This window comes from Hypoxylon trugodes (genome assembly GCF_022578975.1).
Source record: "Hypoxylon trugodes strain CBS 135444 unplaced genomic scaffold F4822scaffold_6, whole genome shotgun sequence".
Classification (NCBI taxonomy): Eukaryota; Fungi; Ascomycota; class Sordariomycetes; order Xylariales; family Hypoxylaceae; genus Hypoxylon; species Hypoxylon trugodes.
This window is the reverse complement of record NW_026250021.1, coordinates 1,077,409-1,103,598: the sequence shown is the minus strand read 5'-3', so window position 1 is coordinate 1,103,598 and position 26,190 is coordinate 1,077,409. Positions and strand designations below refer to the sequence as shown.

General features: G+C 47.2%; 10 protein-coding genes across 10 annotated transcripts; 7 read left to right on the top strand and 3 right to left on the bottom strand.

Annotated features, from left to right (window-relative positions):
• Nucleotides 1-685: 685 nt before the first annotated feature.
• On the top strand, nucleotides 686-3,101 carry F4822DRAFT_406512 (uncharacterized protein). Its single transcript, XM_051458408.1, has 2 exons — nucleotides 686-1,938; nucleotides 2,003-3,101. The coding sequence occupies exons 1-2, from the start codon at nucleotides 1,426-1,428 to the stop codon at nucleotides 2,519-2,521; spliced, it is 1,032 nt and encodes a 343-aa protein (XP_051313224.1). The 5' UTR covers nucleotides 686-1,425; the 3' UTR covers nucleotides 2,522-3,101.
• Nucleotides 3,102-3,407: 306 nt separating this feature from the next.
• F4822DRAFT_430197 (Non-heme 11 kDa protein of cytochrome bc1 complex) lies at nucleotides 3,408-4,143 on the top strand (the record flags this gene model as incomplete). Its single annotated transcript, XM_051461241.1, has 3 exons — nucleotides 3,408-3,494; nucleotides 3,638-3,731; nucleotides 3,866-4,143. 3 exons carry the CDS (start codon nucleotides 3,408-3,410, stop codon nucleotides 4,141-4,143), a joined length of 459 nt encoding a protein of 152 aa, XP_051313223.1.
• Nucleotides 4,144-5,564: 1,421 nt separating this feature from the next.
• Nucleotides 5,565-8,500, top strand: F4822DRAFT_406504 (MFS general substrate transporter). Its single transcript, XM_051458407.1, has 3 exons — nucleotides 5,565-6,566; nucleotides 6,909-7,370; nucleotides 7,448-8,500. The coding sequence occupies exons 1-3, from the start codon at nucleotides 6,186-6,188 to the stop codon at nucleotides 8,216-8,218; spliced, it is 1,614 nt and encodes a 537-aa protein (XP_051313222.1). The 5' UTR covers nucleotides 5,565-6,185; the 3' UTR covers nucleotides 8,219-8,500.
• Nucleotides 8,501-10,628, bottom strand: F4822DRAFT_406502 (uncharacterized protein). Its single transcript, XM_051458406.1, has 2 exons — nucleotides 10,112-10,628; nucleotides 8,501-10,050 (listed from the first exon to the last, which is right to left on the bottom strand). Exons 1-2 carry the CDS (start codon nucleotides 10,180-10,182, stop codon nucleotides 8,685-8,687), a joined length of 1,437 nt encoding a protein of 478 aa, XP_051313221.1. The 5' UTR covers nucleotides 10,183-10,628; the 3' UTR covers nucleotides 8,501-8,684.
• A 714-nt stretch (nucleotides 10,629-11,342) lies between these two features.
• Nucleotides 11,343-11,967, top strand: F4822DRAFT_282744 (uncharacterized protein). The gene is made up of 2 exons (XM_051454905.1): nucleotides 11,343-11,626; nucleotides 11,682-11,967. Exons 1-2 carry the CDS (start codon nucleotides 11,516-11,518, stop codon nucleotides 11,919-11,921), a joined length of 351 nt encoding a protein of 116 aa, XP_051313220.1. The 5' UTR covers nucleotides 11,343-11,515; the 3' UTR covers nucleotides 11,922-11,967.
• Nucleotides 11,968-11,983: 16 nt separating this feature from the next.
• On the bottom strand, nucleotides 11,984-13,186 carry F4822DRAFT_444143 (homoserine dehydrogenase-domain-containing protein; the record flags this gene model as incomplete). Its single annotated transcript, XM_051463191.1, has 2 exons — nucleotides 11,984-13,070; nucleotides 13,150-13,186. 2 exons carry the CDS (start codon nucleotides 13,184-13,186, stop codon nucleotides 12,013-12,015), a joined length of 1,095 nt encoding a protein of 364 aa, XP_051313219.1. The 3' UTR covers nucleotides 11,984-12,012.
• A 188-nt stretch (nucleotides 13,187-13,374) lies between these two features.
• On the top strand, nucleotides 13,375-14,866 carry F4822DRAFT_406496 (uncharacterized protein). The gene has a single exon (XM_051458405.1). It carries the CDS (start codon nucleotides 13,528-13,530, stop codon nucleotides 14,656-14,658), a length of 1,131 nt encoding a protein of 376 aa, XP_051313218.1. The 5' UTR covers nucleotides 13,375-13,527; the 3' UTR covers nucleotides 14,659-14,866.
• Nucleotides 14,867-14,967: 101 nt separating this feature from the next.
• Nucleotides 14,968-18,384, bottom strand: F4822DRAFT_406493 (uncharacterized protein). The gene is made up of 2 exons (XM_051458404.1): nucleotides 16,825-18,384; nucleotides 14,968-16,761 (listed from the first exon to the last, which is right to left on the bottom strand). Exons 1-2 carry the CDS (start codon nucleotides 17,958-17,960, stop codon nucleotides 15,612-15,614), a joined length of 2,286 nt encoding a protein of 761 aa, XP_051313217.1. The 5' UTR covers nucleotides 17,961-18,384; the 3' UTR covers nucleotides 14,968-15,611.
• Nucleotides 18,385-21,191: 2,807 nt separating this feature from the next.
• F4822DRAFT_282582 (PLP-dependent transferase) lies at nucleotides 21,192-23,121 on the top strand. The gene is made up of 4 exons (XM_051454903.1): nucleotides 21,192-22,052; nucleotides 22,138-22,872; nucleotides 22,926-22,989; nucleotides 23,046-23,121. Exons 1-2 carry the CDS (start codon nucleotides 21,346-21,348, stop codon nucleotides 22,775-22,777), a joined length of 1,347 nt encoding a protein of 448 aa, XP_051313216.1. The 5' UTR covers nucleotides 21,192-21,345; the 3' UTR covers nucleotides 22,778-22,872; nucleotides 22,926-22,989; nucleotides 23,046-23,121.
• A 1,434-nt stretch (nucleotides 23,122-24,555) lies between these two features.
• F4822DRAFT_282632 (uncharacterized protein) lies at nucleotides 24,556-25,539 on the top strand. The gene has a single exon (XM_051454904.1). The coding sequence runs from the start codon at nucleotides 24,653-24,655 to the stop codon at nucleotides 25,328-25,330; it is 678 nt and encodes a 225-aa protein (XP_051313215.1). The 5' UTR covers nucleotides 24,556-24,652; the 3' UTR covers nucleotides 25,331-25,539.
• The last annotated feature ends 651 nt before the right edge of the window (nucleotides 25,540-26,190 follow it).

Sequence of the window (26,190 nt, the reverse complement as noted above, 5' to 3'; positions counted from 1 at the left end):
AAATTACTAAATCGTCAGGTTTGTCATACATCCTGTTTTGTGTCCTCCAAGTTGCGTAAGATGTTACCAAATTAGTTTATATGGATGATATCAAAGCATGTGAAAAAGACTACAACTAAGAAAAGAAAAAAAAAAAAAAATCTACCCCTAGACATTAAGAATATGTTAGAGCCAATGAGGGAATCGGACCCGACCGAATAAGTCCATGTTCAATCCATCCATCCGCATATACATACGCAACTTACATACATACATATATGTATCATACATGAGGTAGGTACATGAGACAGAAGTAATATTTTAATCCGTAGATGCTACTCCATGTTAAGGTTTGTACGTACTGAAAGTTCCTTCTTCCGTGCCGTGGATTATGTAAGTCATACTCGATGTGTCAATTTTACCCCTCTTACACAACCTTGTGTCACCGTACCTAATCAATCTTATCGAAGCCGTAGTACATAGGCTTTACACCTCTCTATAGCCGACAACCTAGGTACCTAATATCCAATGGTTTAGAATCTACATCGTCACCACCTGCTAAGTCTAGTTAGTCAGTACCATACCTAGCCATTCCTAGCTCCTTGCCTTAGGGCTCTTGCACCCAGACCTTGGCGGTGGCTTGGTACGCAGACTTGTAGTGTACTAATCCCTGGTCTAGAGCTTGCCTTCTAACCTACCTTAACCTACCATACCTAGCCGTATCGTGCATCGCTTATCCCATTTTCCCCTACCACGACCATCCATCTTCGTCATCACGCCGTTCTATCGTGAATCCAGAAGACGGAGGACCCTGCCCCAGCCATATCACACACACACATATACACACATACATACAGAGGGGGAGGAAGAGAGAACCGGGAAAGAAAGAGAACCTCGCTGTTTTTTTTTTTTTTTGGGTAACTTCGGCTCTACCGGTTGGGAAGCCCCCCTTGACGCCTAGGTTGAATAGGGTATATCGAGACGAGCAAACCGGTCTGCACCTTGCAGCAAGAAGGCGGGAATTCTCCCGCGCGTTGTTCAATCTCTCTCTATCTCACAGTCCATCCACCATCCACCCACTAGAGCTATCCAAGTGCCTCCACACCTGCGAGACCTTGCAGACCTTGTCAGTCCTTGCAGCGCCCTACCAGTCGCGCGCCGTTCTGCCACCAGTTCCGGCAGGCCAAGTTCCAGCGGCTACCGTGTTAGTGGCCCACATATTATCAATATCAACATCTCCATCAAACACTTTCTGCAAGCCGTGCCGCTCCGAGACCAAGCCAGAGCCCACCGAGCACCCAGTTCCTTCAGACCAGAATCACTGGAACCCTGCCCGTTTTCGTTGTGCCGACGAATCCCAGGAGTTCGGTTGGCACTTACTAGGACTTGTGTGCACAAGACCCGAAAGCTGACCACCTTCAAATTGTTCCAAAATGTCAATAAAGTATGTATAAGTTTTTTTTTTCTTCCTTCTTTTCTCTCATCTATTCCTGTCGCCATGAGCCTAGACTAAACATTCGGTTACCCCCCTTTTTTTTCTCTTCCTTCCTTCCTTCCTTCATCCCTCTGTTCCCCCTCCTCTACCTGCCCGCGAAATTTTTAGGATGTAATATCTATCCTTGTCCTCCCCGAGAGCCTCGCTCCTCATTCCGCGGTCTTGTGTGTGTAATCGATTTGTACTATCCATACATTGTCGCCGCCATGGATTACGGGCTACACGACCAGCACGCATCATATATCCTTAGCCAAAGTAACCGGGGTGAGGAGGATACTAACTTAGAGGCTAGCTGGGTTATGTTATCCCGGGCTGGGGAAATAGAACCTTTACCACATGAAAGCATTCTATATAGGACAAGAGGTCGAATAGGTCTCAACATAACAGCCCCAAACCAGCCAGCCGGTGTTTCTCCTCTCAACATCAAGAGCGAGAACGGGACAGCATATATAACGAACCAAAGAGTAAGCGGCAGCACTTTGTGGCACGATATACGAATTAGAACGGTTGATTAACGCTTATCCTCAGTTGATATATCTACCTTCCAAACCCACAGACCAGTTTAAGTCCTTTTCGTCCAAGATATTAGGATGTTTGGACAGCCGTATGTGCTCATCCTGGATTGGACCGTGGTATTGGGAAGCCAATGTACGACCGGTACCTGATGGAAATATCCCGCCAGAATTTCCGAGAGTGATCCTGAAGTTGACATTCAAGGACGGCGGTTCTAGTGAATTCGAGTCGAAATTCGTGGAACTCAAAGCGCGCCTTCACCATGCGGCGCAGATAGCGGAGGAATCAGGTCAGAGTAACTGGGCCCAAACGGTTCATGACGAACAATTACCAGAATATAGTGGCCCCCAGGGTGGTAACAACCCTAACGAAATAGGTGAGGTGGCTCGGCGAGCAGATGAAGCAGCGCGGGAACAGGAGGCCCACCAGCAAACTCCCGATGAGCCCCCACCAAACTACGACGAAGCTCAAGCCCAGGCGGTCAGCATGCGCTTTGATGAGCGTGCGCGGGAAGAAGCTGAGAGGGAATCATGATATAGCTAGTGTAGTATACTAGTCAACCTAGAGAGCCCTAGAGCCCTAAAGCCGTTGATACGGTTGACGAAATAGGTTATCCGAGGACCCCTGATTATAGGTCAACTTTGGATGTTGATACAAAAAGAATTTGATACCCCCCTGCAACTGAAAGTTTGGCACTCGGGGTACTAAGTTCCTGAGTAGCCAATCTCCGTATAGTTCATATGGATATCTTCGGTGAGATTCTGGATCCTGGCGAGTTGACAGAGTCATAGTTTAAAGCATGACGAAATTAAATCGAGTATTTGGTTAGCAGCAAGGAGATATCCGAACTGATACTACATGCAAGGAAACCAGGAGCAAAACAATGCGATCTGGTAATAATTTCCTCACAAAAATTGAATGAGACTCAAGGCGAAATACACTAAAGCATGCGATTATAACATACTTAAGTATTTGTCATATTTTGCACTGCTAGGAATATTCATAATCACCGCCTATAGGCATATAAATATAGCAGCATGTGGGTATTCTAGGAAAAATAGTCAAAAGGAAAGACCCGTTACGAATCCATAGATCTACCTCTCAAGGTAGTAGCTACTAGAGGTAATGATATCATTAAACCTTGATGCTGGATACCTTGACTTTAATACGTAAAAATGGTAAAACGTAAAACTGAATATTTCTGTATCCCATAGTGTGGCTGCAGCTTTGCGGATGGATCGGCGGAAGTATCACGTGATAGTAGATTGCGGGCCTCGGCCAATCAAAATGGCTCAATTGGTGATGCTCTATTTTTCTCGGTTGCTCAACGTTCCCTGCAGACTGCATTTCATCACCAACCATCGATCATTCCTCCGAAATCAAGGCATTGCGATCGCCCGACATCCACCACCCGAACACAATGGGTATCTGGGAGACTATTCAAGACCTCGTCGAAGCGGCTACGCCGTGGACAACCGCCGAAGCCGACGCTCCAGCTGAGGATAAGGTACGATATTTTCCCCATCGAGAATACCTCAATTCGACATTCCATAAGCTTCTATGAGCTCCTACCGCGGCTCAAAGTTACAACGCCTTCGCGCCCCGCCCACGTTGATTATATTAAAACATTTACTAACGATTCCGTCATAGCCCGAAGATTCATCCGACGACTCGGAGGAACCCGAAGAAGAGGAAGAGGACGACGAAGAAGAAATTGAGGACCCGAAAGAAAAGCTTGAAGAAGGTTTGTACTATCATGAACCCGGCGCACACGTTTTCGGGCAAGATAATTATTGGTTACTTGGGCCTGGCATCGTGCTGCTGAAAATACCGACCCCACAACGCTATTGAATATATCGCTGATGATTGCCTATTCAGAATGCAAAAACTCCAAGCAGTGCGCGCCGGCCAAGCACCACTTCGACGAATGTGTCGAGCGTGTTACGAATGCATCGGACGACGGTGAAGCTAATGAGGACTGCGTTGAAGAATGTGAGAAATCCCCTCTGGACTATCTGGATTATTCCTACATCAAATTTGATGCGATTTCACACGGGAAACATGAAGCTAATTCTACCTTTCGTCTTTCAGTCTTCCACCTCGCACATTGCGCCGGACAATGTGCTGCCCCCAAGCTGTGGTCTGTCCTCAAATAAACGAAATAGACAGAACCCGAGAAACACCAGTATCGCTTATGATACATCTATAGAACTTCTAGAACAAAATTGCCGGTGGATTCTCTATCAGGTAACCGACCAACGTCGTGTGACCCCGGTCGAATCGTCAGAGGGTCGTGGTTCTGTAACACGATTTGCGGCTCAACGTGGTGATACGTGGCCGGGGTACCTCATACCGCCTGTCCTATGTACCATAAACCTGCATTATCAAGATTTTAAATAGATCTCTGTTCCTCAATTTTCTCTTACCAGGCCGCCACTTGTTGATTGGTATGGATTGCAATAGCCATTGGGTTATATTGTTACATAAGAATATATCGGATGTATTGGTGAAATCTTGAATTGGTATGGTATGGGGAGTAAAACTGTCTAGGGCATGTATAGTAACACAAACCTGGTAACATCTCATCTATACAACAAGCGTCTTAATATTAGTTGAGTCATTCAACCTTAACAGCTCGTGATATAGATACTGATATAGCATGGCGGAATATTAAGAGAAAAAAACATACAATAACTTCTTACCGAGGTTTTGTTATCTCGAAATCATCTATCGAGATCTGCTCAGGTTATGACATAGCCTAAAGATTATGTTATAAGGTGACATCGAAATAGTATATATACGAAGAATGCGTCATTAAACTATGACTATAGGATCTCTATAGGGATTACCTATTCAATTTGTTCGAACGCCTATAATAACCCACAGTATAGTCCCAACTTTCCTCTCTATATACCGAGCATTGTTTCAGAACCCCTCCCTTCAATAATGAACCTAGTTCAGTTGTGTTACATAAGTCGCCCAGAAATCAAGGAATTCGAATTCAAAGTCGGAGAAGTGCATGTGGTTAGAGAAAAAAAAAAAAAAAGAATGGCCGAGGGAAAAGCAAAGTCGTCGGAGTTGTATAAATGGACCGATTATAGAGTTACACAAGTGCACAACTAGGGGTTGCAGTAGCATAAATCTTTCGAGACTTGAGGGTTGTGTTACACGGGGACGGCGATCAAATACGGCAGGTATGCCCTAGCTACTACCCAATCACAGCCGAAGCGAGTGTCGTTAAGAGACAAAACCTAGTGGTAGGTGAAACGCTGAAACCCTACAACATTTTATCCTATTTGGCTCGTACTTGCCATGCTTCTAGACGCACCTTTCCGTGCTGGCTATAGAACCGAATGATCGGTGGACATGTTGACAGGGTCGAGGCTTCTAAAAAGTACAACCTAACTAACGGAATCGGGTTATCTCCTCGCGGCTTGACCTATCGGAGTCCAAGCTTGTTCCCCTCGTCTCCAATTTAGTACTCCAACAGTAAGGTACTACCTACTAGGGCTGCTAGGCTAGGAAGCGTCGATACGGTTGCCGGTAACTTTAGCACTCTTGAACTCTCCATCAAACTATGTCTTATCCCTGAATTACTTCGCAAGAATTTATTTTTATTGTAAAACATCTTAACGCATCTTCGATTCTTAGACAGGAGACGAGTACACGTATACGTAGACGAGATTAATTTCCCCGAGAAGAGGTAGTCTGCATGTAGTTGCTTTTTACTTTCGGAACTTACCATGCCATGATATTACCTCTCTTTGCTAAATTTCCCTTTCTTCCCTTACTTCTTCTAGCATTCTATAGTACAACGCGAAGGTAGGAGATAACTATTCGACGCTCCTTAAAAAGTAATCTACGAAGCCAAGAACGCCACGATATACGACGTTCTTTTCGACGAATCTGCCTTACATTCACACAGACATCAATATTTACTTACTGTAATAAGTCAGCTGGCTGGCTGTCAGGGCCGTTCGTTGGAGATCGACGCGCGGGGGTACCCGGCTAACCGAGACGAGAACGAGCAAATACACGAGCGCAGTCTGTTCGCCAGTTCATTTGATCAACACTTTTGGAGCGACCTACCTAAGTACCGCCCCCAAACTTATACATACACCAAAGCTTCTTCTATCGCTATCACCACCATCGACTGAACGGCACGGAACGAACGGGAAGCTTCCCCCCAGCGGGCATCATGTCGCGCGGTAGTAGTCGTAGTAGATCCGACGAGGCGAACGTTACGCCGACAACGTTAACGAACTACGAAGCCGACGATAACGACGCTATTAAGAAGGCGCGCGACGAATACGCTCTCAACCCGATCGGCTCGGGGTCTTCGGGCAGCAAACATTCGCACAGAAGCAAAAAATCTGGTCACTTGCGCCTAGCTTCTACATCGACCGACGGCGACGGCGACGACCTGGCTGCTGCTGTCACTATGGGCCGGTCCCAAGAGCAGCTAGATAATACTTCGATTGAAAACGGCGACCGTAGTAGCATAACGTATAAGGTGTACAAGAGGCGGTGGTTTGGTCTCGTGCAGTTAACGCTGCTGAATATTATCGTTAGTTGGGATGTAAGTCGCTATCGCATTTCGTTACATTCTATTCCATATTATTGCAGTCTGGGCAATATATATCATATGTACGCTGCAAGGTACGACTTGTGAAGAATCGATAATAAGGTGAAGGATGGGAAGGAGTTGTAAGATCTACCAATCGGTAGTTATCTTGTCGCACACCATCCTCTATTTGCTCTCCATTATTCGTCTCTATTTTTGCCTTTGCGCATCACAGCCTCGCAGCGGCAGGATGGGGTTGGATCCTCTTAGTGCGACTCTGCCTGGCATGACGTGATACGAACCAAGAGAACATATATAATGCGACAGGGCAAGCAGGCTGACGACCTAAATCTCTAGTGGCTTACCTTCTCGCCTGTCTCGCAAAATGCGGCTGTATACTATAACACAACCGAGTCTGCGATCAACTGGTACTCGACGGGCTTCTTGTTTTCTTTCGTCGCCATCTTTCCCGTCACTATCTACGCCCTACATTGGGGCCCCAAGCCATCTATTGTCATCTCCGCCGTATTAATTCTTGTCGGTAACTGGATCCGCTACGCCGGCTCCCATTCACGGGATGGCGGCATATATGGCGTCGTCATGTTCGGACAGATCCTGACGGGTTTGGCGCAACCGTTCGTGCTCGCCGCTCCTACGCGTTACTCCGATATGTGGTTTACCGAGCGAGGCCGTGTTACAGCAACCGCCCTAGCTAGTCTAGCGAATCCCTTCGGGGCCGCTCTCGGCCAGCTTGTCGTGCCGTTTATGGTCTCGGGACCGGCTGACGTCTCGAATGCCGTGCTCTATGTTGCTATTATTGTGCGTTCTCTCCCTTTATCTGCGCCGTGATGACCTCACTTGCCCAAGTGTCTATGCTAACGAAAGCCCGGATCTAGTCTTCGGTAGCTGCCTTACCATCATTCATCATCCCAGCAGCACCGCCGACACCTCCAGGCCCGTCGGGAAACACGCCAAAGGCATCGCTGCGATCTTCGTTGAATCTCCTAAAGTCTCTCGAGATCTGGCTAATCTTATTCCCGTATTCCATCTACGTCGGCTTCTTCAACAGTATATCCTCGCTGCTTAACCAGATTATGATCCCCTACGGCTTTTCGTCCGACGAAGCTGGTATTGCAGGCGCTTTGCTTATCGTCGTTGGACTTGTCGCGGCTGCTATCACAAGTCCAATTCTCGATCGCACAAAGGCATTCTTACTGTTTATTAAAATCGCCGTGCCGGTTATCGCTCTGTCGTATCTCGTCTTTGTCTGGATGCCCCAGACTCGCAACCTTGCAGGCCCCTACGTTATTCTCAGTCTCCTAGGTGCGGCTTCATTCGGTTTAGTCCCCGTTGCGCTCGAATTCCTCTGCGAATTAAGTCACCCTGTCAGCCCAGAAGTTACATCCACCGTCGCCTGGGCTGGAGGCCAATTGTTCGGCGGTGTTTTTATAGTTATCAGCGATGCGCTGAAGGCCGGTCCTGATGCGGACCCACCGTTTCATATGTACAACGCTCTTGTCTTCTCTGCGATCGTGGCGCTTGTTGTCATGCCGTTACCGATGATGTTAGGGTTATTCGGACGCGGTGATAAACTTGTTCTAAGGAGGGTGAGGAGTGATGATAGGAGTAATAGGGGGGGAAATGGTACGGTGGTGGCTGTGGCATGACGGTAATGTGATGTGATCGTGGTGGGAAAAGGTCAGGAAGGCGGGCTGTATATGATGGATGGATGGATAATATTTATTATGAACATACCTATATACCTCTGTCATATACTCATGCTTACATACATATTTCATACATAGAACGCGATGCGTCTATACATAGGGCGGGCGGAATTTTGTCTAATTTGGATGGTTTATGGGGACGATATCCATGCGTTCACGTTATCATACACCCTTCTTGTATCTAGGTAGTGCGAATTCAAGTATAATTACGTCGTTAGAAACTATTAGTCGAATTTTGTGATATTATGTGTGTAAATATATATAAGTAAATATTAAATATTATATGCTCGAGGTATCATCGTTTTGAACATCGTGTTGAATCATATGTACTAGCACGTAAACCGCTCGCAATGCTATCAGTCCAGATAAGGAATTGCTTTTAGGGTATATAAAGCCCTCCTCATTATTACGCGCTATGCCCGTTAGCAACAGCGCCCTCTGGTTCTCCGAGAGCGGTCTCCCAGGCTTCTCGCAACTTCTCTAGTCGGGACCAGCAATTACGTCCTTCTTCCTCGAATTCAACTAAGAGGTCTTCAGTCGTATCTCCGGCATTCCACTTGCGGCCCCTTTCTTTGCGCAGGATGCCTTGGGCATCGTCACGCTTAAGGGTCTCGCGGTTTTCGACCTTGCCTTCCCAACCCCAGCCTGAGACCTCGGTCTTCTTAGGAGCGACATGTCCCATTCGCGTAACGGCGGAACCCCATTTGACGCGCTCGGCGTGTAGGGAGTCGAGTGTTTCTTGGTCCGCGAGCGCGAGCCAGGATGTTGCGCCGGCACCGGCGTATGACCCTACGACGTGCCAGGGTGAACCTAGCCATCGGGCTAAGTACATTACGAGGCAGTAGGCATAGAAGAGGAACCAGTTGAGAGGGAATAGAGGCGTACAGACCACGCCGGGATGGGATAGGTAGAATCGGGGTTTGATGGGTTTGTCGGCGGTGGCAGGCGAACTAAAATATGGCGTGGATACTTTCTGTACGCTGGGTAAGTCCGCCGTTAGACACATTATGTCTGTTATCCGCTTGCTGCTCTCGTACGGCGGTTTGTCCGAGCGTGCCTGGAAGTCCTCGAAATTGAGATGTTCGTGTGTAGCATCCACGCTACTCGTCCAAACAACTCGACCCAATGGTTCGCTAGGTTCCGAGCGGCTTAGAAGTGGCAGTAGCTCGTGAGCGAGAATATAGTGCCCGAAGACGTTGGCGCAAAAAACCTCAGCTAGTTTAGGCGGTTGGTTCTTCGGGTCGGATTTGCTAGAACTTCCTAATAGCTTCTTTGTGTCTAGCTCAGAACGCGGCACAGCTGCCATTTTGAAAGCAGGGAATGTACAGCTCTGTACGATCCCTTCTGTGACGAATTGCTTCGCTAAACAAAGCCAATCGAGCCCAGACCAACCGCCGATGCCCGCGTTGAAGAGCGCGACATCGATGCGAGGTATTCTCACGTCATCGATTACACCGGTCGGATCGCTCACTTTGCCATGTACCAATTGCTTCGCGACGCTATATATCGAACGGGGATCGCATAGGTCGACTTGGACGCTAAGCACGTGAACTCGGGAGATGGCGCTTTGGGGGTCGTAGTCGGGGCCTGCTCGAGCTCGAAGCTGTTTAGAGCTTTTCGACGTCTTTTTTAAATGGGCGCGTAGGGAGAGGATGGTATCGCGAGACTTGGAAGCTGAGCGGGTGGTAGGAATGAGGATTAGGTGTGAGGATAGAGGTCGAGAGGCGAGGAATTCGTCGATTATTCGTTGACCAATACCAAGACCGACGCCACTATACAATTCTTTGTTTAAGATATGAGATCCCTTGATGTCTTTTTGAAGGGAAAGCATACCTATTAGCTCCTGTTAGCAGGACAAAATATTGTTCGTGGCTCGCAGCCCCTGCCCATGGAGGTGATGCCATCGTCAGTTAGAGGGTTAAGTATATTTTCTAATAGGTATAATTAAAGGATGGAAAATGTGCGTAGAGGGGATAAGACATCAAATCCCTCTCATATTAATGCACATTCGCAATGGTAAGCCTTCGGAAACTGGCCTCAAAAACCAGTATATCCGTAAATATACTTTCAATAGATGGATTGGGGCGGTGAGAATGGGCGAAATTTGGTAGGGAAAGATCTTAGATGACGGATAGTGGAGCGAGGGGTTCGTTCAACCGGTCGGCGGGTCTAGCGTAGTATAGGATTGCCGGCATGATTCCGTGATTCCGTGTGTAATTCCAAGGATAATTTAATGATTCCATCTTTCCAGATCGTAAGACAAATGTGGTAAGGCGTATCTTACGATTTATGTGTAATTTCAAGTTTTGAACCTTCTTTTTGGTAGCACTTGACATCTTTTAAATATGTACGTGATGTAGAAGTTCCAATAGGGTGGTCACCTTTTGCTTTATCACGTTGGCAGTTTCCTGTATGCAACCCGTTATTTCAAACTCATTCCTTATTGGGTACGCTAAATGCTTGTGTGACGGGCTAGTCCGATAAACTTCTGAGTATAATCGATTTCCAGGGCTGTAAGTACTGTAAGTACCTAGGCCGTTATGCTGCCTCGGCAGGTTTAGTGCTCAACTAATGTGTACCTAGGCACATATTTAGGTACATATAGCGTACATATGCAGCTGTAAATAGACTTACTAAGTCCAATAAACCGCCTATTATAATACAATTATGTCTTAAATACCAGGTTAGGTAGGTACCCAATGGATATCCAGTCCAAGTCGCCGCAGTAAAGTATTCTTAGTCGTAACACCTGATTTAGGTACATACCTAGGTATGTAGGATGTTTAGCATGTAGACTAACACGTCGGAGAGACATGACAAGCCTCGGAAGACCGTAATGATATGGAAGGAATTTAAAATTTAAGGTGCAGGTCCAGATCGCCAGGGACATCTTGCCATCCTAACATGCACGTAAGCTGACAATTATTTGATGGAACGTCATTTCCATCTTGTTCTTCAACTTTTTCTTCCCTTCTTTTCTCATATCACCACTTTATAACTGACATACCATACATAACTTGCTGTTTTATATCTTTATTATCATAGTTTATTCTACGTCTCAAGAAAAGTTACTACTTTTGCTATCCGTTACGGATATTCCGGAAGTGCATCATTATTTAACGATCTTAATTATAATTTAATCCTTGGCCTGATGAGTTTACGCGACCGCGCGCCTCACTAGCTGTCAACGTTGTCATTCGTCTTCGATAACCTCCTTAGCCCGTCAAGTTTTCAACAATGAACAAAATACCAACAGACTTAACCATGACTTGGTTCACACATACACTTGAAGCTGGTTTATTTCCAGATGAGGTTTGGGTTATCATCTCTTGGATCGCCTTCTTTTTTGTGCGCCTACCTCCATCGTCACCAACACTCGGCTTTGCCTACTAACTGCGCTTAGAAGCTAGCCAGCTTAGCCTTTGCTGTGCCTCTTATCGGCCTCATCATCTTCGACTTCTGCCTTTGGGTATGGCGACTGAACCGACCGCAGCCTAAGGATGCATCACGATCGAGTCGCATCTCTTCCCAAACTACAGAAAGGAAAACCAACTCAAAACCGACTGGCTCCGCAACGTCTTTTGCTACTAAGTCGGCCACGAGCCAGAGGCGGCCCAAACGCTCAGAACACACAGACGATTGACGAAAGAACAATAAAACCGGCTCCTCCAATATAGAATGCGACAATAATACTTAATAGAATATCGATAGAATTTTTGTACCTCAACTTTTATCTACGAAATTTGAGACAGTACTTTAAGCAAATCGCTAGTGACTCCCATCGCCGTCACCTCGCCTCCTGCGCCAGCGCCTTGTATAATGAGCGGGTTTGCACCATATCGTTTCGTGTAGAAACTAATAATGTTATCGCTCCCCTTTAGCGCCGCGATCGGGTGCGATTTATCGAACATTTCTAGACCGACCTTGACATCCTGAGTGGCAACGTCAATGCTTCCGACAAACCTTACCACCTTGCCTTGATTTTGCGCCGCGACTCTTGTTTCCTCCATTTGAGAATCAAATTCGGGTAGTTTTTGCAAGAACTCGTCACCGCTAGCGACAGATTCCAATTCCTTCGGGATCAAACTCTGCACGGGGAAAGAGGTGGGTGACTCAACAGGCAGACCGGCCAATCGCGCAAGTATGGTCAGCTTCCTGGCAACATCGAATCCGTTTAGATCGTCCCGAGGATCTGGCTCTGTGTAACCCAACTCCTTCGCCTTCTTGACCTCGGCAGACCATTGGCCACCAGATCCCTCGACAGGGGCAAACGAATTGAAGAGGAAAGACATGGTTCCGCTGAATACACCCTCGATCTTAGTAACCTCATCACCGGTATCCACTAGGTCCTTTAGTGTTGAGATAACCGGGAGTCCAGCTCCAACCGAGGATTCGTGGTACACCTTAGCCCCAGATGTAGCAGCAGCTGTGAAGATATCCTGCCATAGCTTGTATGATCCGGAGAACGCCTTCTTGTTGGGAGTAACTATGCTGATGCCGCGGCTCAGGAAGAGGGGATAGGTATTCGCCACATCCTGCGAGCTGGTGTTGTCCACAAGAATGACTTTGGAAGGCGCTGCAGCTAAGTAATCTGCTACCTGAGGCAAGTTTAGAGGGGGCTTGGTCGAGGAGTCGAGTTCTTGGAGGACGTTCTTAATATCGATGAAGAAGTTGTCGTTAAAGAGAGCTTTCTTGCTAGTAGAAATATAGCAGAGACTAAGCTTTGGTGTCGGGCGTCGCTTCGATAGGGCTTCGAGTTGCGAAAGGAAACATTTGCCAACACCTCCAGCGCCTGTTTAGTAAGAAATAAATTAGTCAATCGAGCTATTTTTCTGACGTTTTCGTTGTTCTATGTAGGACAGGTAGCTTACCTATGATGGCAATAAAGACCTTATTAGTTGCAGCCATGTTCCCGACCAATTGTTTTTGGTCTGTTATTATGATTGAATCTTGTTGCTTCAGTGTTTAGATGTTTTTGACTGCGACGGACGTGGGGTAAATTTATGAGGTAGATTTCTAGAAGGCCGATCGCGGGGTATTTTCAAGGAGCCATCCGCCTGGAATTATAGTGGAGATAGGGTACCTAGCGGCGGTGCCACCTACCAACGTGCTAACTCACCTAACGTTGTCTTAGTGGACGGGAATAATTAACTTCGTCAACTTTCTCTAACATCATTCATTCACCTCGGGATTTGATATTACCATATTACCTCTTCTCCGCGGCCAACAACCCAAATCCCCCATCCATCATGCCACAAGACCCGAACCTTTACGAGCAACGACCCGCCAAGCGCCAAAAGAAAGAGATCCCGCTCTCTAGCTCCCTCGATTTCGCCTCGCAACTCACATCCCTCCTCTCCTCCGCGGGCTCTGGACAACACCAATCCCCAACCACATCCACATCCACCCCCTCGGTATCTTCGGGCCGCGCCCGCCCATCCAAGACAAAAGACGACATCTTCTCCATCAAAGCGAAGCGGAAAGCTAGTACCAACCAAAATGCCAAAGATGATGGAGAGGATGGTAGGGGCGGCGCAAAGCTCACCCTCAAAGACCCGCAAGGCACCGAAGATGAAAAACGCGACCTAGCCCGCGCGCGTCGGCGAATGGAAGAAAAAGCGCGTCTCTACGCAGCCATGAAACGCGGTGACTACGTGCCCAAAGAAGGAGAAACAGCGCCCCTCGTCGACTTCGACCGGAAATGGGCCGAGCGCCATCCCGATTCAAACGCAGACCACTACTCCTCTTCCGGCACCGACAACTCCGATTCCGAAGAAGAAGGCGAGGAAGAAATGGTAGATTTCAAAGACGAATTCGGCCGCACGCGTCACATCCCGCGCTCCGAAGCCACGCGTTTGGAACGGCGTAGCAAGCGCAGTGCTCTCGGTGCTTTGGAATTAGAATCCATGGCCGCGAAACCGACGCGTGCTCCCGAGCGCGTTATCTACGGCGACGTCATACAATCCGCGGCTTTCGATCCTGGGGATAATACACTGGATCGCATGGCTGATCTAGCGGCGAAACGGGATAAATCCCCTACGCCACCGCCTGATACGCATTTTGATGGGAATGCGGAGATACGGACTAAGGGGGTGGGATTTTATCAGTTTAGTAGGGAGGAGGGGGTGAGAAAGGAGGAGATGCAGGCGCTGGAGAAGGAGAGGGATAATACGGAAAAGGTGAGGAGGGAGAGGGATGGGGCGCGTGAGGCTAGACGGAGGGAGATTGAGGAGAGGAGGGCGAAGATTGGGGCTAAGCGTGCTGAGAAGTTGGCGGAGAATTTCTTGGATGGACTTGCTGGCGAGTTTGGTGTGAATGTTGGTGGTGAAGAGAGAGAGGCCAAGGAAGACAAGGAGAAAGGAAAGGAAAGTCATTCATGATGGACTCGACATTTTGGCAGGTTAGAAGAGAGGTCTTACCAGGCTCTAATTCAAATTGAAGATACCCCAATTCCACTATATTTGGAATAACAGACCCAAAGTAATACATATTCAACCTACTAAGTTCAAAGATGCAACGAGGGCCCTCACATAGTCTAGTCCCGATTACCGTACTATTATTTGAATTACTCAATATATTTCTTATAGGATCGTTTCGGGAGTATTGAATCATCCATATACGAATACCTTCATCTCCGAGGCATATACTATTTAGACAACTAAGTGTAAAAGCTATTATTGCACGTGGTCTTAATCTGTACCTCGTATATTGAAATCATCTAAAGTATCTCAGACCTACCTACCCAAACATCACTACAAATACAGATAACCACGATACCCATAAGCGATCATACGCAGCGTGAGGCCATGAGGTATCTTGATATATGCACTATATATGTATATGTATATATAGACCTATATATAACAACCCAATAACATAACATCCCTAGACATTTATAACAATAGATGATGAGGACGACGATGACGATGAGGAAAAGGAATATGCCGATCCTATTAACACGATACCGAAAGGAAAAGCAGTTTGATTTCCCTTCCATCGTGTATACCCAAAACGCCGAAAGCCCCTCCCCCCAAAACACGCGTCGTCAGGCTGCGATACGCAGTCCATGGCCAAAACAAAAAATAGGGGGGAAGGGCAAGAAAACTATCCGCGCTAATTTTTTTCCTTTCAAACTTGGACAATAAATAACCCGTCTGAGCGAAGCTCATCTCGTCTCTCCTGAACGCCGGAACATATATGCGCTGTCTCGCAAGAAAACCAAAAAATAAGAATGTGATGCTATATACAGTAATAGATTGGTATTTTCGCTTTATTCACTTGAAATACACACGAAGCGCGAGAACTCTCGATACTTCGCATAAGGTTCCGGCGTTCAGGAGAGCCACCATATACAACCACATTCGCTCATATCGGTGCCTTTAGCACTATTTCGGATTCCAAGATAATGGTCAAAATCGTTTCGTTTTGATTCCCCTGAATCATCATCATCACCGCCTTCGTTTTCGTTGATATAGATTTCGATCGGGTTCTGGTTCGCGTCCAAAACCGGCACCGCCTCCTGATTATCACCAACAATTCGAACCTTACGACACCACGGCTTAGTCGACGTTGAAGCACTATTACGACGCTCTTCAACTTTCACAACTCGCGGATATATCGGCGCGGGGCTAAAAGGCATGGGGAGGCCTTTGTCGAACGAGGGTGCTGGGGGAGAAGCGGAAGTCGCTGTGGCAGCTCCATCGCTAGCCGAAGCAGAAGTGTGGAAGTCCTGAGGATCTCCATGCGGTCCTTGCGATGGCCCCCCAAATTCGCCGCCGTTTCCTGCGTCCGCTGCTCCAGGAGTGGGTGTCGGAGCCGGACCACCGCCACCGTTGCTACCCGACGCAGTGGGAGCATTCGTAATTTGACCTGGGTCCATTGGGTGGCTATAGCTGTTATTTTGGCCCGCATAGATAAATGCTTCCATGATGGTATTATCCCAATGACAAATCCATGGCTGTTCGCCGATTTGGGCCTGTTTCCTTTTGAAGTCGCCACCAAATAGCATTCGACGGCGCTTCTGACTCGACGAGGGTGAGGCTGAGCCAGCTGATATGAATGGTTCGGGGACGATGACGGTTTTATTATAGCCTACCTCGAAGTTCCATGCTGGACCTCGAGAAGCCTCGTTGACATCACTGACAAGTTTCAGCTTCATGTCAGTGATATCGGGTGGTTGCACCCCGTAAGAGTAGACGTTGTTCTTTAAACTGGACGAATCATTATACAAGAACCCGAAGGAATAATCGGATATATTTGGTTGGCCGGTTAGTTTTTTTATTGACATAGCAAGTTGGGAAAATGTGAGATCGCAACTCCACGCTTGGGCTAGCGTTGGGTCGCTAAAGCAGGTATTAGATATTCGATTATTCCTGCCCAAAAACATAGAAAAATTGCCCTCCGGTAGGGGCGGTAAATCGGGAGGGAGGGTACTGAGTGGTTGTGTATCCCAATTACCGGGAGATATTACTGGTGATGGTGGCCTGTAAGAATAAGTTTAGCATTAAAGGCTGAAAGGGCGGTATGTAGTAATGGAAAATTCGTACCTATCTGGAGGCTGAGGTTTTTTCACATGAGGGTTGGCCAACGTGCCAATGACAGCACCAAGAATTACTCCCATCAACACAAGGACAATAGACGCGAGAATGATGGCCCAACAAGGGATAATACCCCAGACTCGCCTCTTGGCCGTTGTTTGCCAATCCTTGGACAATCTTTTCTCATCTGTAACTTCTTCTTTGTCTGGCCGAGTAGCCGCGGTTAGTTCGCGTTGACTGCCGTCGGACGTGAAACTCCGAACGGATTGTCGGGATTGAGGCGAGTTCAGGTTGCCTAAGTCTTCTGTGGACGCGAATTCCGGATTCCGGGTGGCTACTCCAATACCTCCGGCACCTGGGATGGCCAACATCGGTTGCACAGGCGCCGGTTGAGGTGTTTCTATTCCTAGTGCTTTTCTGTTGTACGTTTCCTCTGGGTATCTCGTGTAAGGTGGTAATTGTTCTGTATGACCGTCGGGGCCAATTAGATCCGCCACGTCTTCTCCATCTGGTCCAATTCTTCGTTGATAATTGTCCGTTGTCCCAGGAAACCCGACATTAATTTCCCCCTGCGCGGTTCGATTACGCATTCCATCTGCTTCCGGGATTGTGTTTTGCGGGTATATGCTGTACGGATGCGCCGGCCCGCGTGGACCATTGTATGACCGTTCAGAGATTGGTGCTGTTGATGTGGTCGCTAGACTGGCTGTTCGTGCTACTCGTACATCTTGTGGGTACATCTGGTAGGGATGCGATGGACCAGATGGGCCTTCATAGGAATCTTCGGGGTCGACAAAGGGGGAAGCCGTCGAGACCGTCGAGACTCTACTTGGCGTTCTATCGCTATCGGGTTCAGTAGAGGAGCCATCGTGTTGTAGAGACAAAGATTCTTCCCGTCGATGCGGTTTTGTGATACTCGAAGGTCGTGGCGGTGGTATTTGCGAAATGGGAACGTCCTGTTGTGTCGACGAGGGTCTCGAGGGATCGTTATGTTGGACTTCTACAGGGCGAAACCCATCCGCAATTCCCATTGCCTGAAGGTCGTAATCATCGTCGTCGGCCGGAACATTAGAAAATCTTACAGATGCTCTAAGAGATGAGCCGCGGCCCAATTCAGACGATTTGTTGTTGTCGAAACCACCCATTGCTGCGAAAGGGGATTCAAGGGAGATTGCTTCAGCGGAGCGAAGGAAGGGCGAAGACGCCGTGCAGCAGCATCAGATGCACGACCAACGACAACCTTGACGCCAGAATGTCATCGAGTTTACTAGATTAAAAAAAAAACGTGCCGAATGATTGTGATAAGACTTTCGCGGTTCGAGTGACGTCCTATCGAGTCCGGTCGATCGAGGGTCCCAATTGCAAGTTGTCCGTTGGTTTGTGTTTTGGTAGTAGTGTAGTGTAGAATGTAGGTAGTGCAGGTAGTGCAGGTAGTGTTGGTGGTAAACAGGTGAATAAAGCCGCCAGAACAGCGAAAGGATTGTACAGTACTATGGATGTTAGGTGTTAGGTATTAGACTGGTAGGTTGGAAAACAGCCGTTCTAGTTTCAGTGGCTAGTGGCTTTTACGGGTTCGGCACAGGGAGCCCCAGCACAATCAGGGGGGCCCCAATACTAGGCCTAGTGGGTTTCGGACTTTTGAGAGGGGGGCAGGAGGAGGCAGGTGCTGAGCGAATAGTCATAGCCAATCTAGCCCTATTGGCGGGTTACATATGTACATCCCATACAAATCCATACAAATCCACCACACCTACATGTACCTACCTACCTTATTGTACCCTACCTAATACCCTACCTACCTACTCTAATCTACTAATCTACACCTTTCAAATCGATGTTCCTTCCTACATTTTCCTGTACCTTCCCACATACACTTTACCTACATGCATATAGACATACATTAGAGCCACACTTTTCCAGGATGGTACGTTCAATTGCTCTGGATAAGATAGGGAGAGAGTATGGGATGGGCCGATGGAGGGAAGAACGAGGGGGTCAATGTTGCTTTCCATGGCATTCAACACATTTTTTGAATTTAACGTAAGGTTGTCTAGAGATAATGTACTTACTATAGGTTACCTTTACCTACTACATACATCTCTGTACATACAACATTGAACAATCAATCCTAGAAATGATATGACTTTTCGTACTCGTCTTCATACATGTATGCTTAATACTTTAGATATATCCCGTCCAAAACTATATCCGCGTGTATATATGACTATAATATATACATATGTATGTAAATAAGCCCTTGAAAGGGGAAGAAAAAACCTGGTGGGAATACAGCAGGGGCAAATCAAAAGAATATTGAGTTGATATCCGGGTCGATCGGTTGGTCTCGCCCAATTTGCCTTCCCTCCTCTATATTCGTCGGAGCACCACTCGATCTCTTGGCGATGGCACTTTGGGTTATTGTTAAATGTGCGAAGGCAGTAGAAAAGAACAGGATAGAGTGTAAACTTAAGAGTGCCGTGTAGTTAGCAATCGCCTTGTCAGTGTCGTACCTCCAAGGACTTTGACACGGTCCATCGTGGTCGAGAAAAAAACGTGCCCGAATCGAAAGACATCTATCATCAGGCACGATTCACCATGGTCCCGTGAAATGGCATCAGAGAAGAATTTATTGAGCAAGTAATTTAAAACTGGCCTTGTATTGACAGCAATATGCCCCGCGGGCATAGATTCGCTACATCCACTTAAGCCTATTCTTGTGCCGCTGTAGGGGTGGACGAGTCTTTTCCAATATTCCCGGAAGACGGACGGCACGAGGCCGCACATGAAAATGAAAGAAAATGAGGGGGGCGTGCTGATAGATCTCGGTTGTGCGAAAAGCTAAGGTATTAGCAATACAGCCGGATGAAGCAGTCATTTAGCGTTGTAGGTCAAGTGGAGTCGGCCCGGGCAAGTTTTTAATACATATGTAATAATAATGTTTGTTTGCCTGTATGTATTTGCGTCTGCTTCGTTCGGTTGGTCGTCGATTCAATTCTTTCCTTTAATTTTCTATTAATTATTTATTCAGAGACCCGTCGTATATGTAGAACGTGTGTGGTATCGAAACATTGGAAGTCCTTGCGTCACCCCTTCTGTCATTTGTCCGGGACGTTCCAGTAAGATGTAAGATGGAGGAGGGAGAGAACACGATGACCCAATAGCCCACACTCGTGCTACTACACTTTTCGAATGTTTCTTATACTTCATCGATTGATACTCTGACGTACCCCCACCATACATATATGTATCATTTGTAGTGTTAGAATGGAAGTTCTTGCTATTGTGATGTAAGTTGGTAGGTACATAACTGAACGCACGCTACAGTAAACTTTAAAAAGTTAGGTAAAAAAAAAAACAGTCCCACACGCATGTGGGCGGCGATCCGGCACTTGTTTCCCCCTATGAGCGGGTCAAGCCTCTCTAAGATCTTGTTAGTTTGCACTAACTTGCAGGTGATGAAAAGCAGGAACACTTTACACAGCGGATCCTCGGAGCGCCTATTCTTCCAATAGACGAATAGGGCACCTACATAAGCATTCGATGTGTAAATGAAAACGATGCCGCTGACATCAACGAGGCTTCGAAATGATTTATGAATTTGAATAAATAATGCATGCATTCCTATCGCAAGAACGCAGCAGGAAGAAGAACGAGCAAAACTCGCAGACACTGAGATGCAAAAAGGGCGCACTAAACCAAAATAAGAAATAATATATTAATCTCCACGCGCTTAGCATGTGTGTGCACGGCACGTTGCTTCCTGGACGAATCAGGCAGGAAACCCGGGCTGTTCGAAGTTTCTTAGCATAATCTAACTACCTTCCATATTTAGATATTTCTGTTTAGTTGAATAGTGACAGGTTTTTCTTTCCTCCTTCTCTTTTCTCGCTACGCCGTACATATACCTTAAACTTGAAAAGACTCAGAAGTGTGTATACGATATGACCCTATCATAAGAGATTATGCCACTTTTTTAGGTTATAAATATCTCGAACAGTTACTCTCAAGAAATATAGTCTCGAATAACAAAGTCGAATAATAAGCAACGAAAAGTGCCGTGATGATGGAAAGTTTGTCATAAACTGGCAGGGCTGTCTGGCTTTCAATTTTATACAACTTCCGTAATTGGTGGGATGGTGTAATCCCGTACAAGCCGATGCTGATTCGTAGTGTCGAGAGGCCTGCACCGCTTGTATCCTCCGAGATCCCAAAGCACGACATTTGTCATGCTCACGTTTAATTCGGTATAGTGACTACAAGCCTTATCACACTCAGCTCAGAATGGAAACAATCCCTCTCTATCTATGATCCCTCGGCTGAGAATTGCTTTTGGCTACCTGATGGTAATAATCAACCGCCGACTCGTCAGTCGAGCATGCAGCTTTGTTCGCTTATTAGCCTAACGTCGCAGTTAGAACCCGGAGTTCAATCAGCTTTGACAGCGGGTCTTGCTGGGGAAACTCCCGATGCCCTAGTAGCTAAAAGCATACCTATCTACGAAACACCACACACACCTACGATATTTATAATATGAGGTCGCTTTGTGACGAGCCGCCGGCAGTGGTAGCGACAGTGCCTTTCGGCAGAGAAATGCGCCAGGCTCACTTCAACTTCGCTTCTTCTTACACTCCACTGAACCATGGTTCGTTCGGGGCCTTCCCCTCGTGTGTTCGAGATTATCAGCAGCGGCTGCAGTGCGAAACTGAAGCCAAGCCAGACACCTTCATACGTTTCATATATCCTAGACTCCTACGAGAAGCAAGGGAGACTGTCGCTCCGCTATTAGGGGCAGAAACTGACGAAGTAGTTTTCGTACCTAATGCACTTACTGCGATTAACACTGTCTTGAGAAATGTGACATATCAAGACGGCGATGTCATACTGTATTTCAGTACCATCTATGACGCATGCCTCAAGACTATTCAGTCGCTAGAGGAGACTACCGGGGTCGGAGGGTATTGTATCGATCTGATCTACCCAATCGAGGATGGAGAGATTCTCGAGAGATTCCGTGCGGCGATCCTTGACATTCAGAAGCAGGGCAGTTCGGTCAAGCTAGCCATGTTTGACACAATCCTCACTTTTCCCGGAGTTCGATTCCCATGGGAACGTCTAGTCTCCATATGTAAAGAACATGGTATCCTTAGTTACATAGACGGCGCACATGGAATAGGTCACATCGACTTACGACACGTTGGCCGTATCGGACCGGATTTTTTCATATCCAACTGCTACAAGTGAGCCTACCCGTTTTTCTCTCCTTTTTCATCCCCGCATCCCCTTCATCATCCGTTAAGTTTTTTGCGAACTAAATCCATATAGGTGGTTCATGGTTCCTCGTGGGTGCGCGGTGTTATACGTACCCTTTCATAACCAGGCTCTAATCAGGACGACTTACCCAACTGCGGAAGGTTATCAGCCAGTAGCTCACCGAGAGATGATGTCTCGAAGGAGCTATTTTGTCAATCTGTTTGAGAAGGTATCCACGATAGATACTACTCCGTACATATGCGTCATAGAAGCGTTGAAGTTCCGAAATCAGGTTTGTGGTGGTGAAGAACGGGTACGCAACTATTGCATTAATCTCGCAAAGGAAGGCGGCGAGTTGATGGCCGCGATACTGGGAACGGAGGTTCTCGAGAACAAAACGGAAACGCTTCGAAACTGTTATTTCACTAACGTAAGGTTACCATTAGAAGTAGCAGAAACAGCAGAAGAACCGGATGAATCCGGCCAGGCGATGCGTAAGGTTCCAGCTAAAGAGGCAAAGGCTGTGGCCGACTGGATTACCATCACGACAGTGGAGGAATTCGACACATTCATAGCGACAAGATATTACGCCGGCGCTTTTTGGATTAGGCTATCCAGTCAGATCTACCTTGACAAGGCCGACTTCGAATGGGCCGCAAATGTTCTGCTCGATCTTTGTACCCGAGTAAGAAAAGGTTTACGGTTGACATAGGAGTTAGGCTGCCTGTTCTCCTAAGAAGAGTCATAAAAAAATTTCGATGAAAGGTAGGGCCACTAGATCTGAGCAACGTGTTCCTGGGGGTGTCGGTATTTATATACCCACCTAAGTGCCTAATATTTACTTGCTTACGCGGCCTTAGGCACTCGACGACTTCCCAAACCTCTAAATCATACAATGTGCCCAATCAGAGCATTCAATAGACGGTAAGTCACGTTGAGTTGCGTGTCCTAATTTTACAATTACTAATAATCATGGTTAGGTAATAAAGGTAAGAAGAGAGCGAATACCATATATATAAATCTATTTATTATATTATTTGTTGTTAAACTCATTGGGTATTCATTGTTATGTTGTCATTTTTTTATTAAAAATTGAATTCGAAGTGTAAATGTAGGGGTGCGATATCATATATCATAAATCTCATTCTAAGTAAATTTCGTCATTCGGGGGCATTTTCATTCCTGTTATTGCCGTTGATACGCGATTCAATTGACATGTCAGTCAGAATATGTCGGAATGATTAGGACAGAGTGCATACAAAAGTTGGTAAGCTTCACTTTGATGTGCAGATAAGGCTGCTACATGCCCTCCATCACACAGCATCGATCGTGTGCCGCCGGATGCACAAAAAACCTCAGCTATTCCTCGTAGGGCGTCGAGGTGCTGAGGTCATGTTTGAAACGGCAGCTTCGATTACCAATCATTTGTCGGTGCGGTACCGGGTCAAAAAATCAAGTCCAATACATTCGGTGCCGGGGTCTCTTCCCCCCTCATTCATTATCTGTCGGCCTCTACTCCATTCGCATTATTTTCGGGCGTTATAGGAATCCTTCCTTGGGCGCTTCTAGTAGTATGCCTGCTTGGAACAATTCCGCCGGGGAAATATTATTATTCCCTCATCAGACCACCCGGGTTCCCCAGAATCCTACGTCGTTAGCCAGGCAATGAGGCTCAATTGGTGGGAGAGTTGGAGTTGGGCGTAGGGTCCTGAGTTGAGGTTTCATTTCTATTTCGTAGAGCTCTTCTAGCTCGTGTACGCCACTGCTGCTGCATTACACCCCAGTACCGACCCAAGAAATGGGGCGAGGCGACATCCCTCGATTCGTGGTTCGCTATCTTGATCGAGTCGGTTTGATGTAGCTGCCCATGCGAGCACACCCCCCCCATTGAACGGGAAATAGGGCAAGCGGCATCTAACTGGTTCTCTAAATAGCTCCCTGGATGCTTCACCGACTGGCCGTGAGGGGATGAGGCTGCCCTCGCCGTGAACTGCAGAAAATGCTCTCGTCCACTAGTTCACTGGCTCAACTCCGCTCGTTGAGGAAAATCGAACTTACCTCTTTAGAGATCGTCTGCAGTTAGGGGCGGAATCTGCCAGCTCCCGTCGAATCGATATCTGTGCTCACCGTGGCTTACACCCCACCAATCCCCGTCACTGCGTATACCTGAAATGCATAATGGACAGGGAAATGGTCGCCCGAGCACACAAGCCGGCGTTCCTGATAGGCAGAGCTGCTTTACCCTGCTAACGAGCCTCCTAAACAAAAATTTGGCACACTGTCCCTTGAAAATATTTAACAGTGTCTATACCGCCCCGGTCCTGCCTAGGAACAGGCTTCCACCCTACACTTCTTGCCTTGTTTTTCTATTCTTACTCAATATACCTCAATAGATAGTCCAGTCGCTGTCTTTTCTCACATCTCAACTCAACTCTCACCCGCATTTTGCCACAAGGACAATCCTTGTTCAATACAGTCGGAACAAGACATCGAAGCCACAATCAGTCACAGCTTCGCCCCCCGGACTTAAGTTACTACTCTACCATTTCTGTGTATAAAGGGAGCTTGCATTCCACCACCATCCGTCATGAATCCGCGACCACGAAACGGTTCATTCGGCTCGGACACTTCGTCTTTTTACTCGGGACGTTCAGGATCTGTTGTGTCGGCAGATTCTACGTCTTCTATCTGGTCCTCTTCGGAATCGGACTCATTTGTCTGGCGAGATGATCCTTGGGGATTCTATGGCGTGGGAGGCGCTGTCACCCGCTACGTGGACCAAGGTGATGACAGACGCAGGAAGGTCGCGTCGCACATACTGAGCGGCCCGTTCGCTCAGTTCTACAAAAAGCAACGCCAATCCAATTCTCGTTCACACTCCCACTCTCACTCCCGCCCAAAACGCAGCGCCAATAGTTCGCGCTCCAGCTCTCGTTCGAGTAATGGTAATGCTAGCCCTCCTAGAGCTCATAGCCAACCTTTCCCACCGAGGCCTATGAACTTTGAGCCTGAATTTCACGAGGACGAAATGTACGACGACGTGGAGCAATTCCATGAGGAACCTTTCATGCAGGGGCCATTCGGGCATCCCCCTCCCCAATTCCGAGGGCCACCACCACCTCCTCCCCCGCCAGCTGCACCACCTGCTGGTTTCGAGGGCGGCTTCATTCAACTAGGTGGTCCTAGCGGTCCTCCACCGCCTCCACCGCCTCCACAAGGCGACCCCTGGAATAATGGAGCTAGATTCGGACAAGTTTACGATTAATGACAACGATTTATGATTAATGATGGAGATATCTTCCCCATGAATATTACGAATTATTGGTTCTCTACGGTTTTTCAAGGAACTGGATGATTTCTACTCGTTAGGCTTTGGGTATCCGGCGTTTTTATGTGGAACTCGTATTTTTTTGGTAATCTGGGGCGCCATGCACCTATTGTTATTATTTTATGACACGCCAGCTATATGTATGTGACGAATCGCAAAAGAAAGGAAAAAGGGGACAACAAGAAGGGTTTTACGAGGACAGAAGAGCCGTTCCTTGCGAAAGATACCCACACCCCATCTGCGAAAGGGCAAAAACAGATATAATGACCCAGTATTTCAAGACGCGCACCGAGCCAGACGGACGCAATCTTGGGTCGCTCGATATAATGATTAGTATTTACCTGTTAAAACGAAGAAATGTTCAATATTATCCATTGTTTTTTGTGAAGACGAGTGTTGTTCCTACGTACCTAGGTGCCTTATACCTAGGTAGGTGCCTGGTGCCTTAGGTATGCAGGGTCAGCTAGCGAAAACGGCGATATTATCCACTGCCCATAAGCCATCTTCGCTGTCAAGTTGGGCTGGCAAGCCCTGGCATGTCTGAGTTTTAGAAATTGAGTGGCTATCCGAAACTTGGATGGAGGCAACTGAAGCTGACTAACTGGGTCGCTATACATCACTCATTGGGGACTTATTGGGAAATGGGCACGCTTGCATGAAATTATTATGGATACCCAGGAGAAAACCATTGGCGAGGAGAAAGACAACAACGTCTCTTGGTATAACGGAAATCCTGGTAATAGCTTTTTGACACTTTCACGGAACTGGACTGGACTGTGCTGCCGGATCCGACCGGA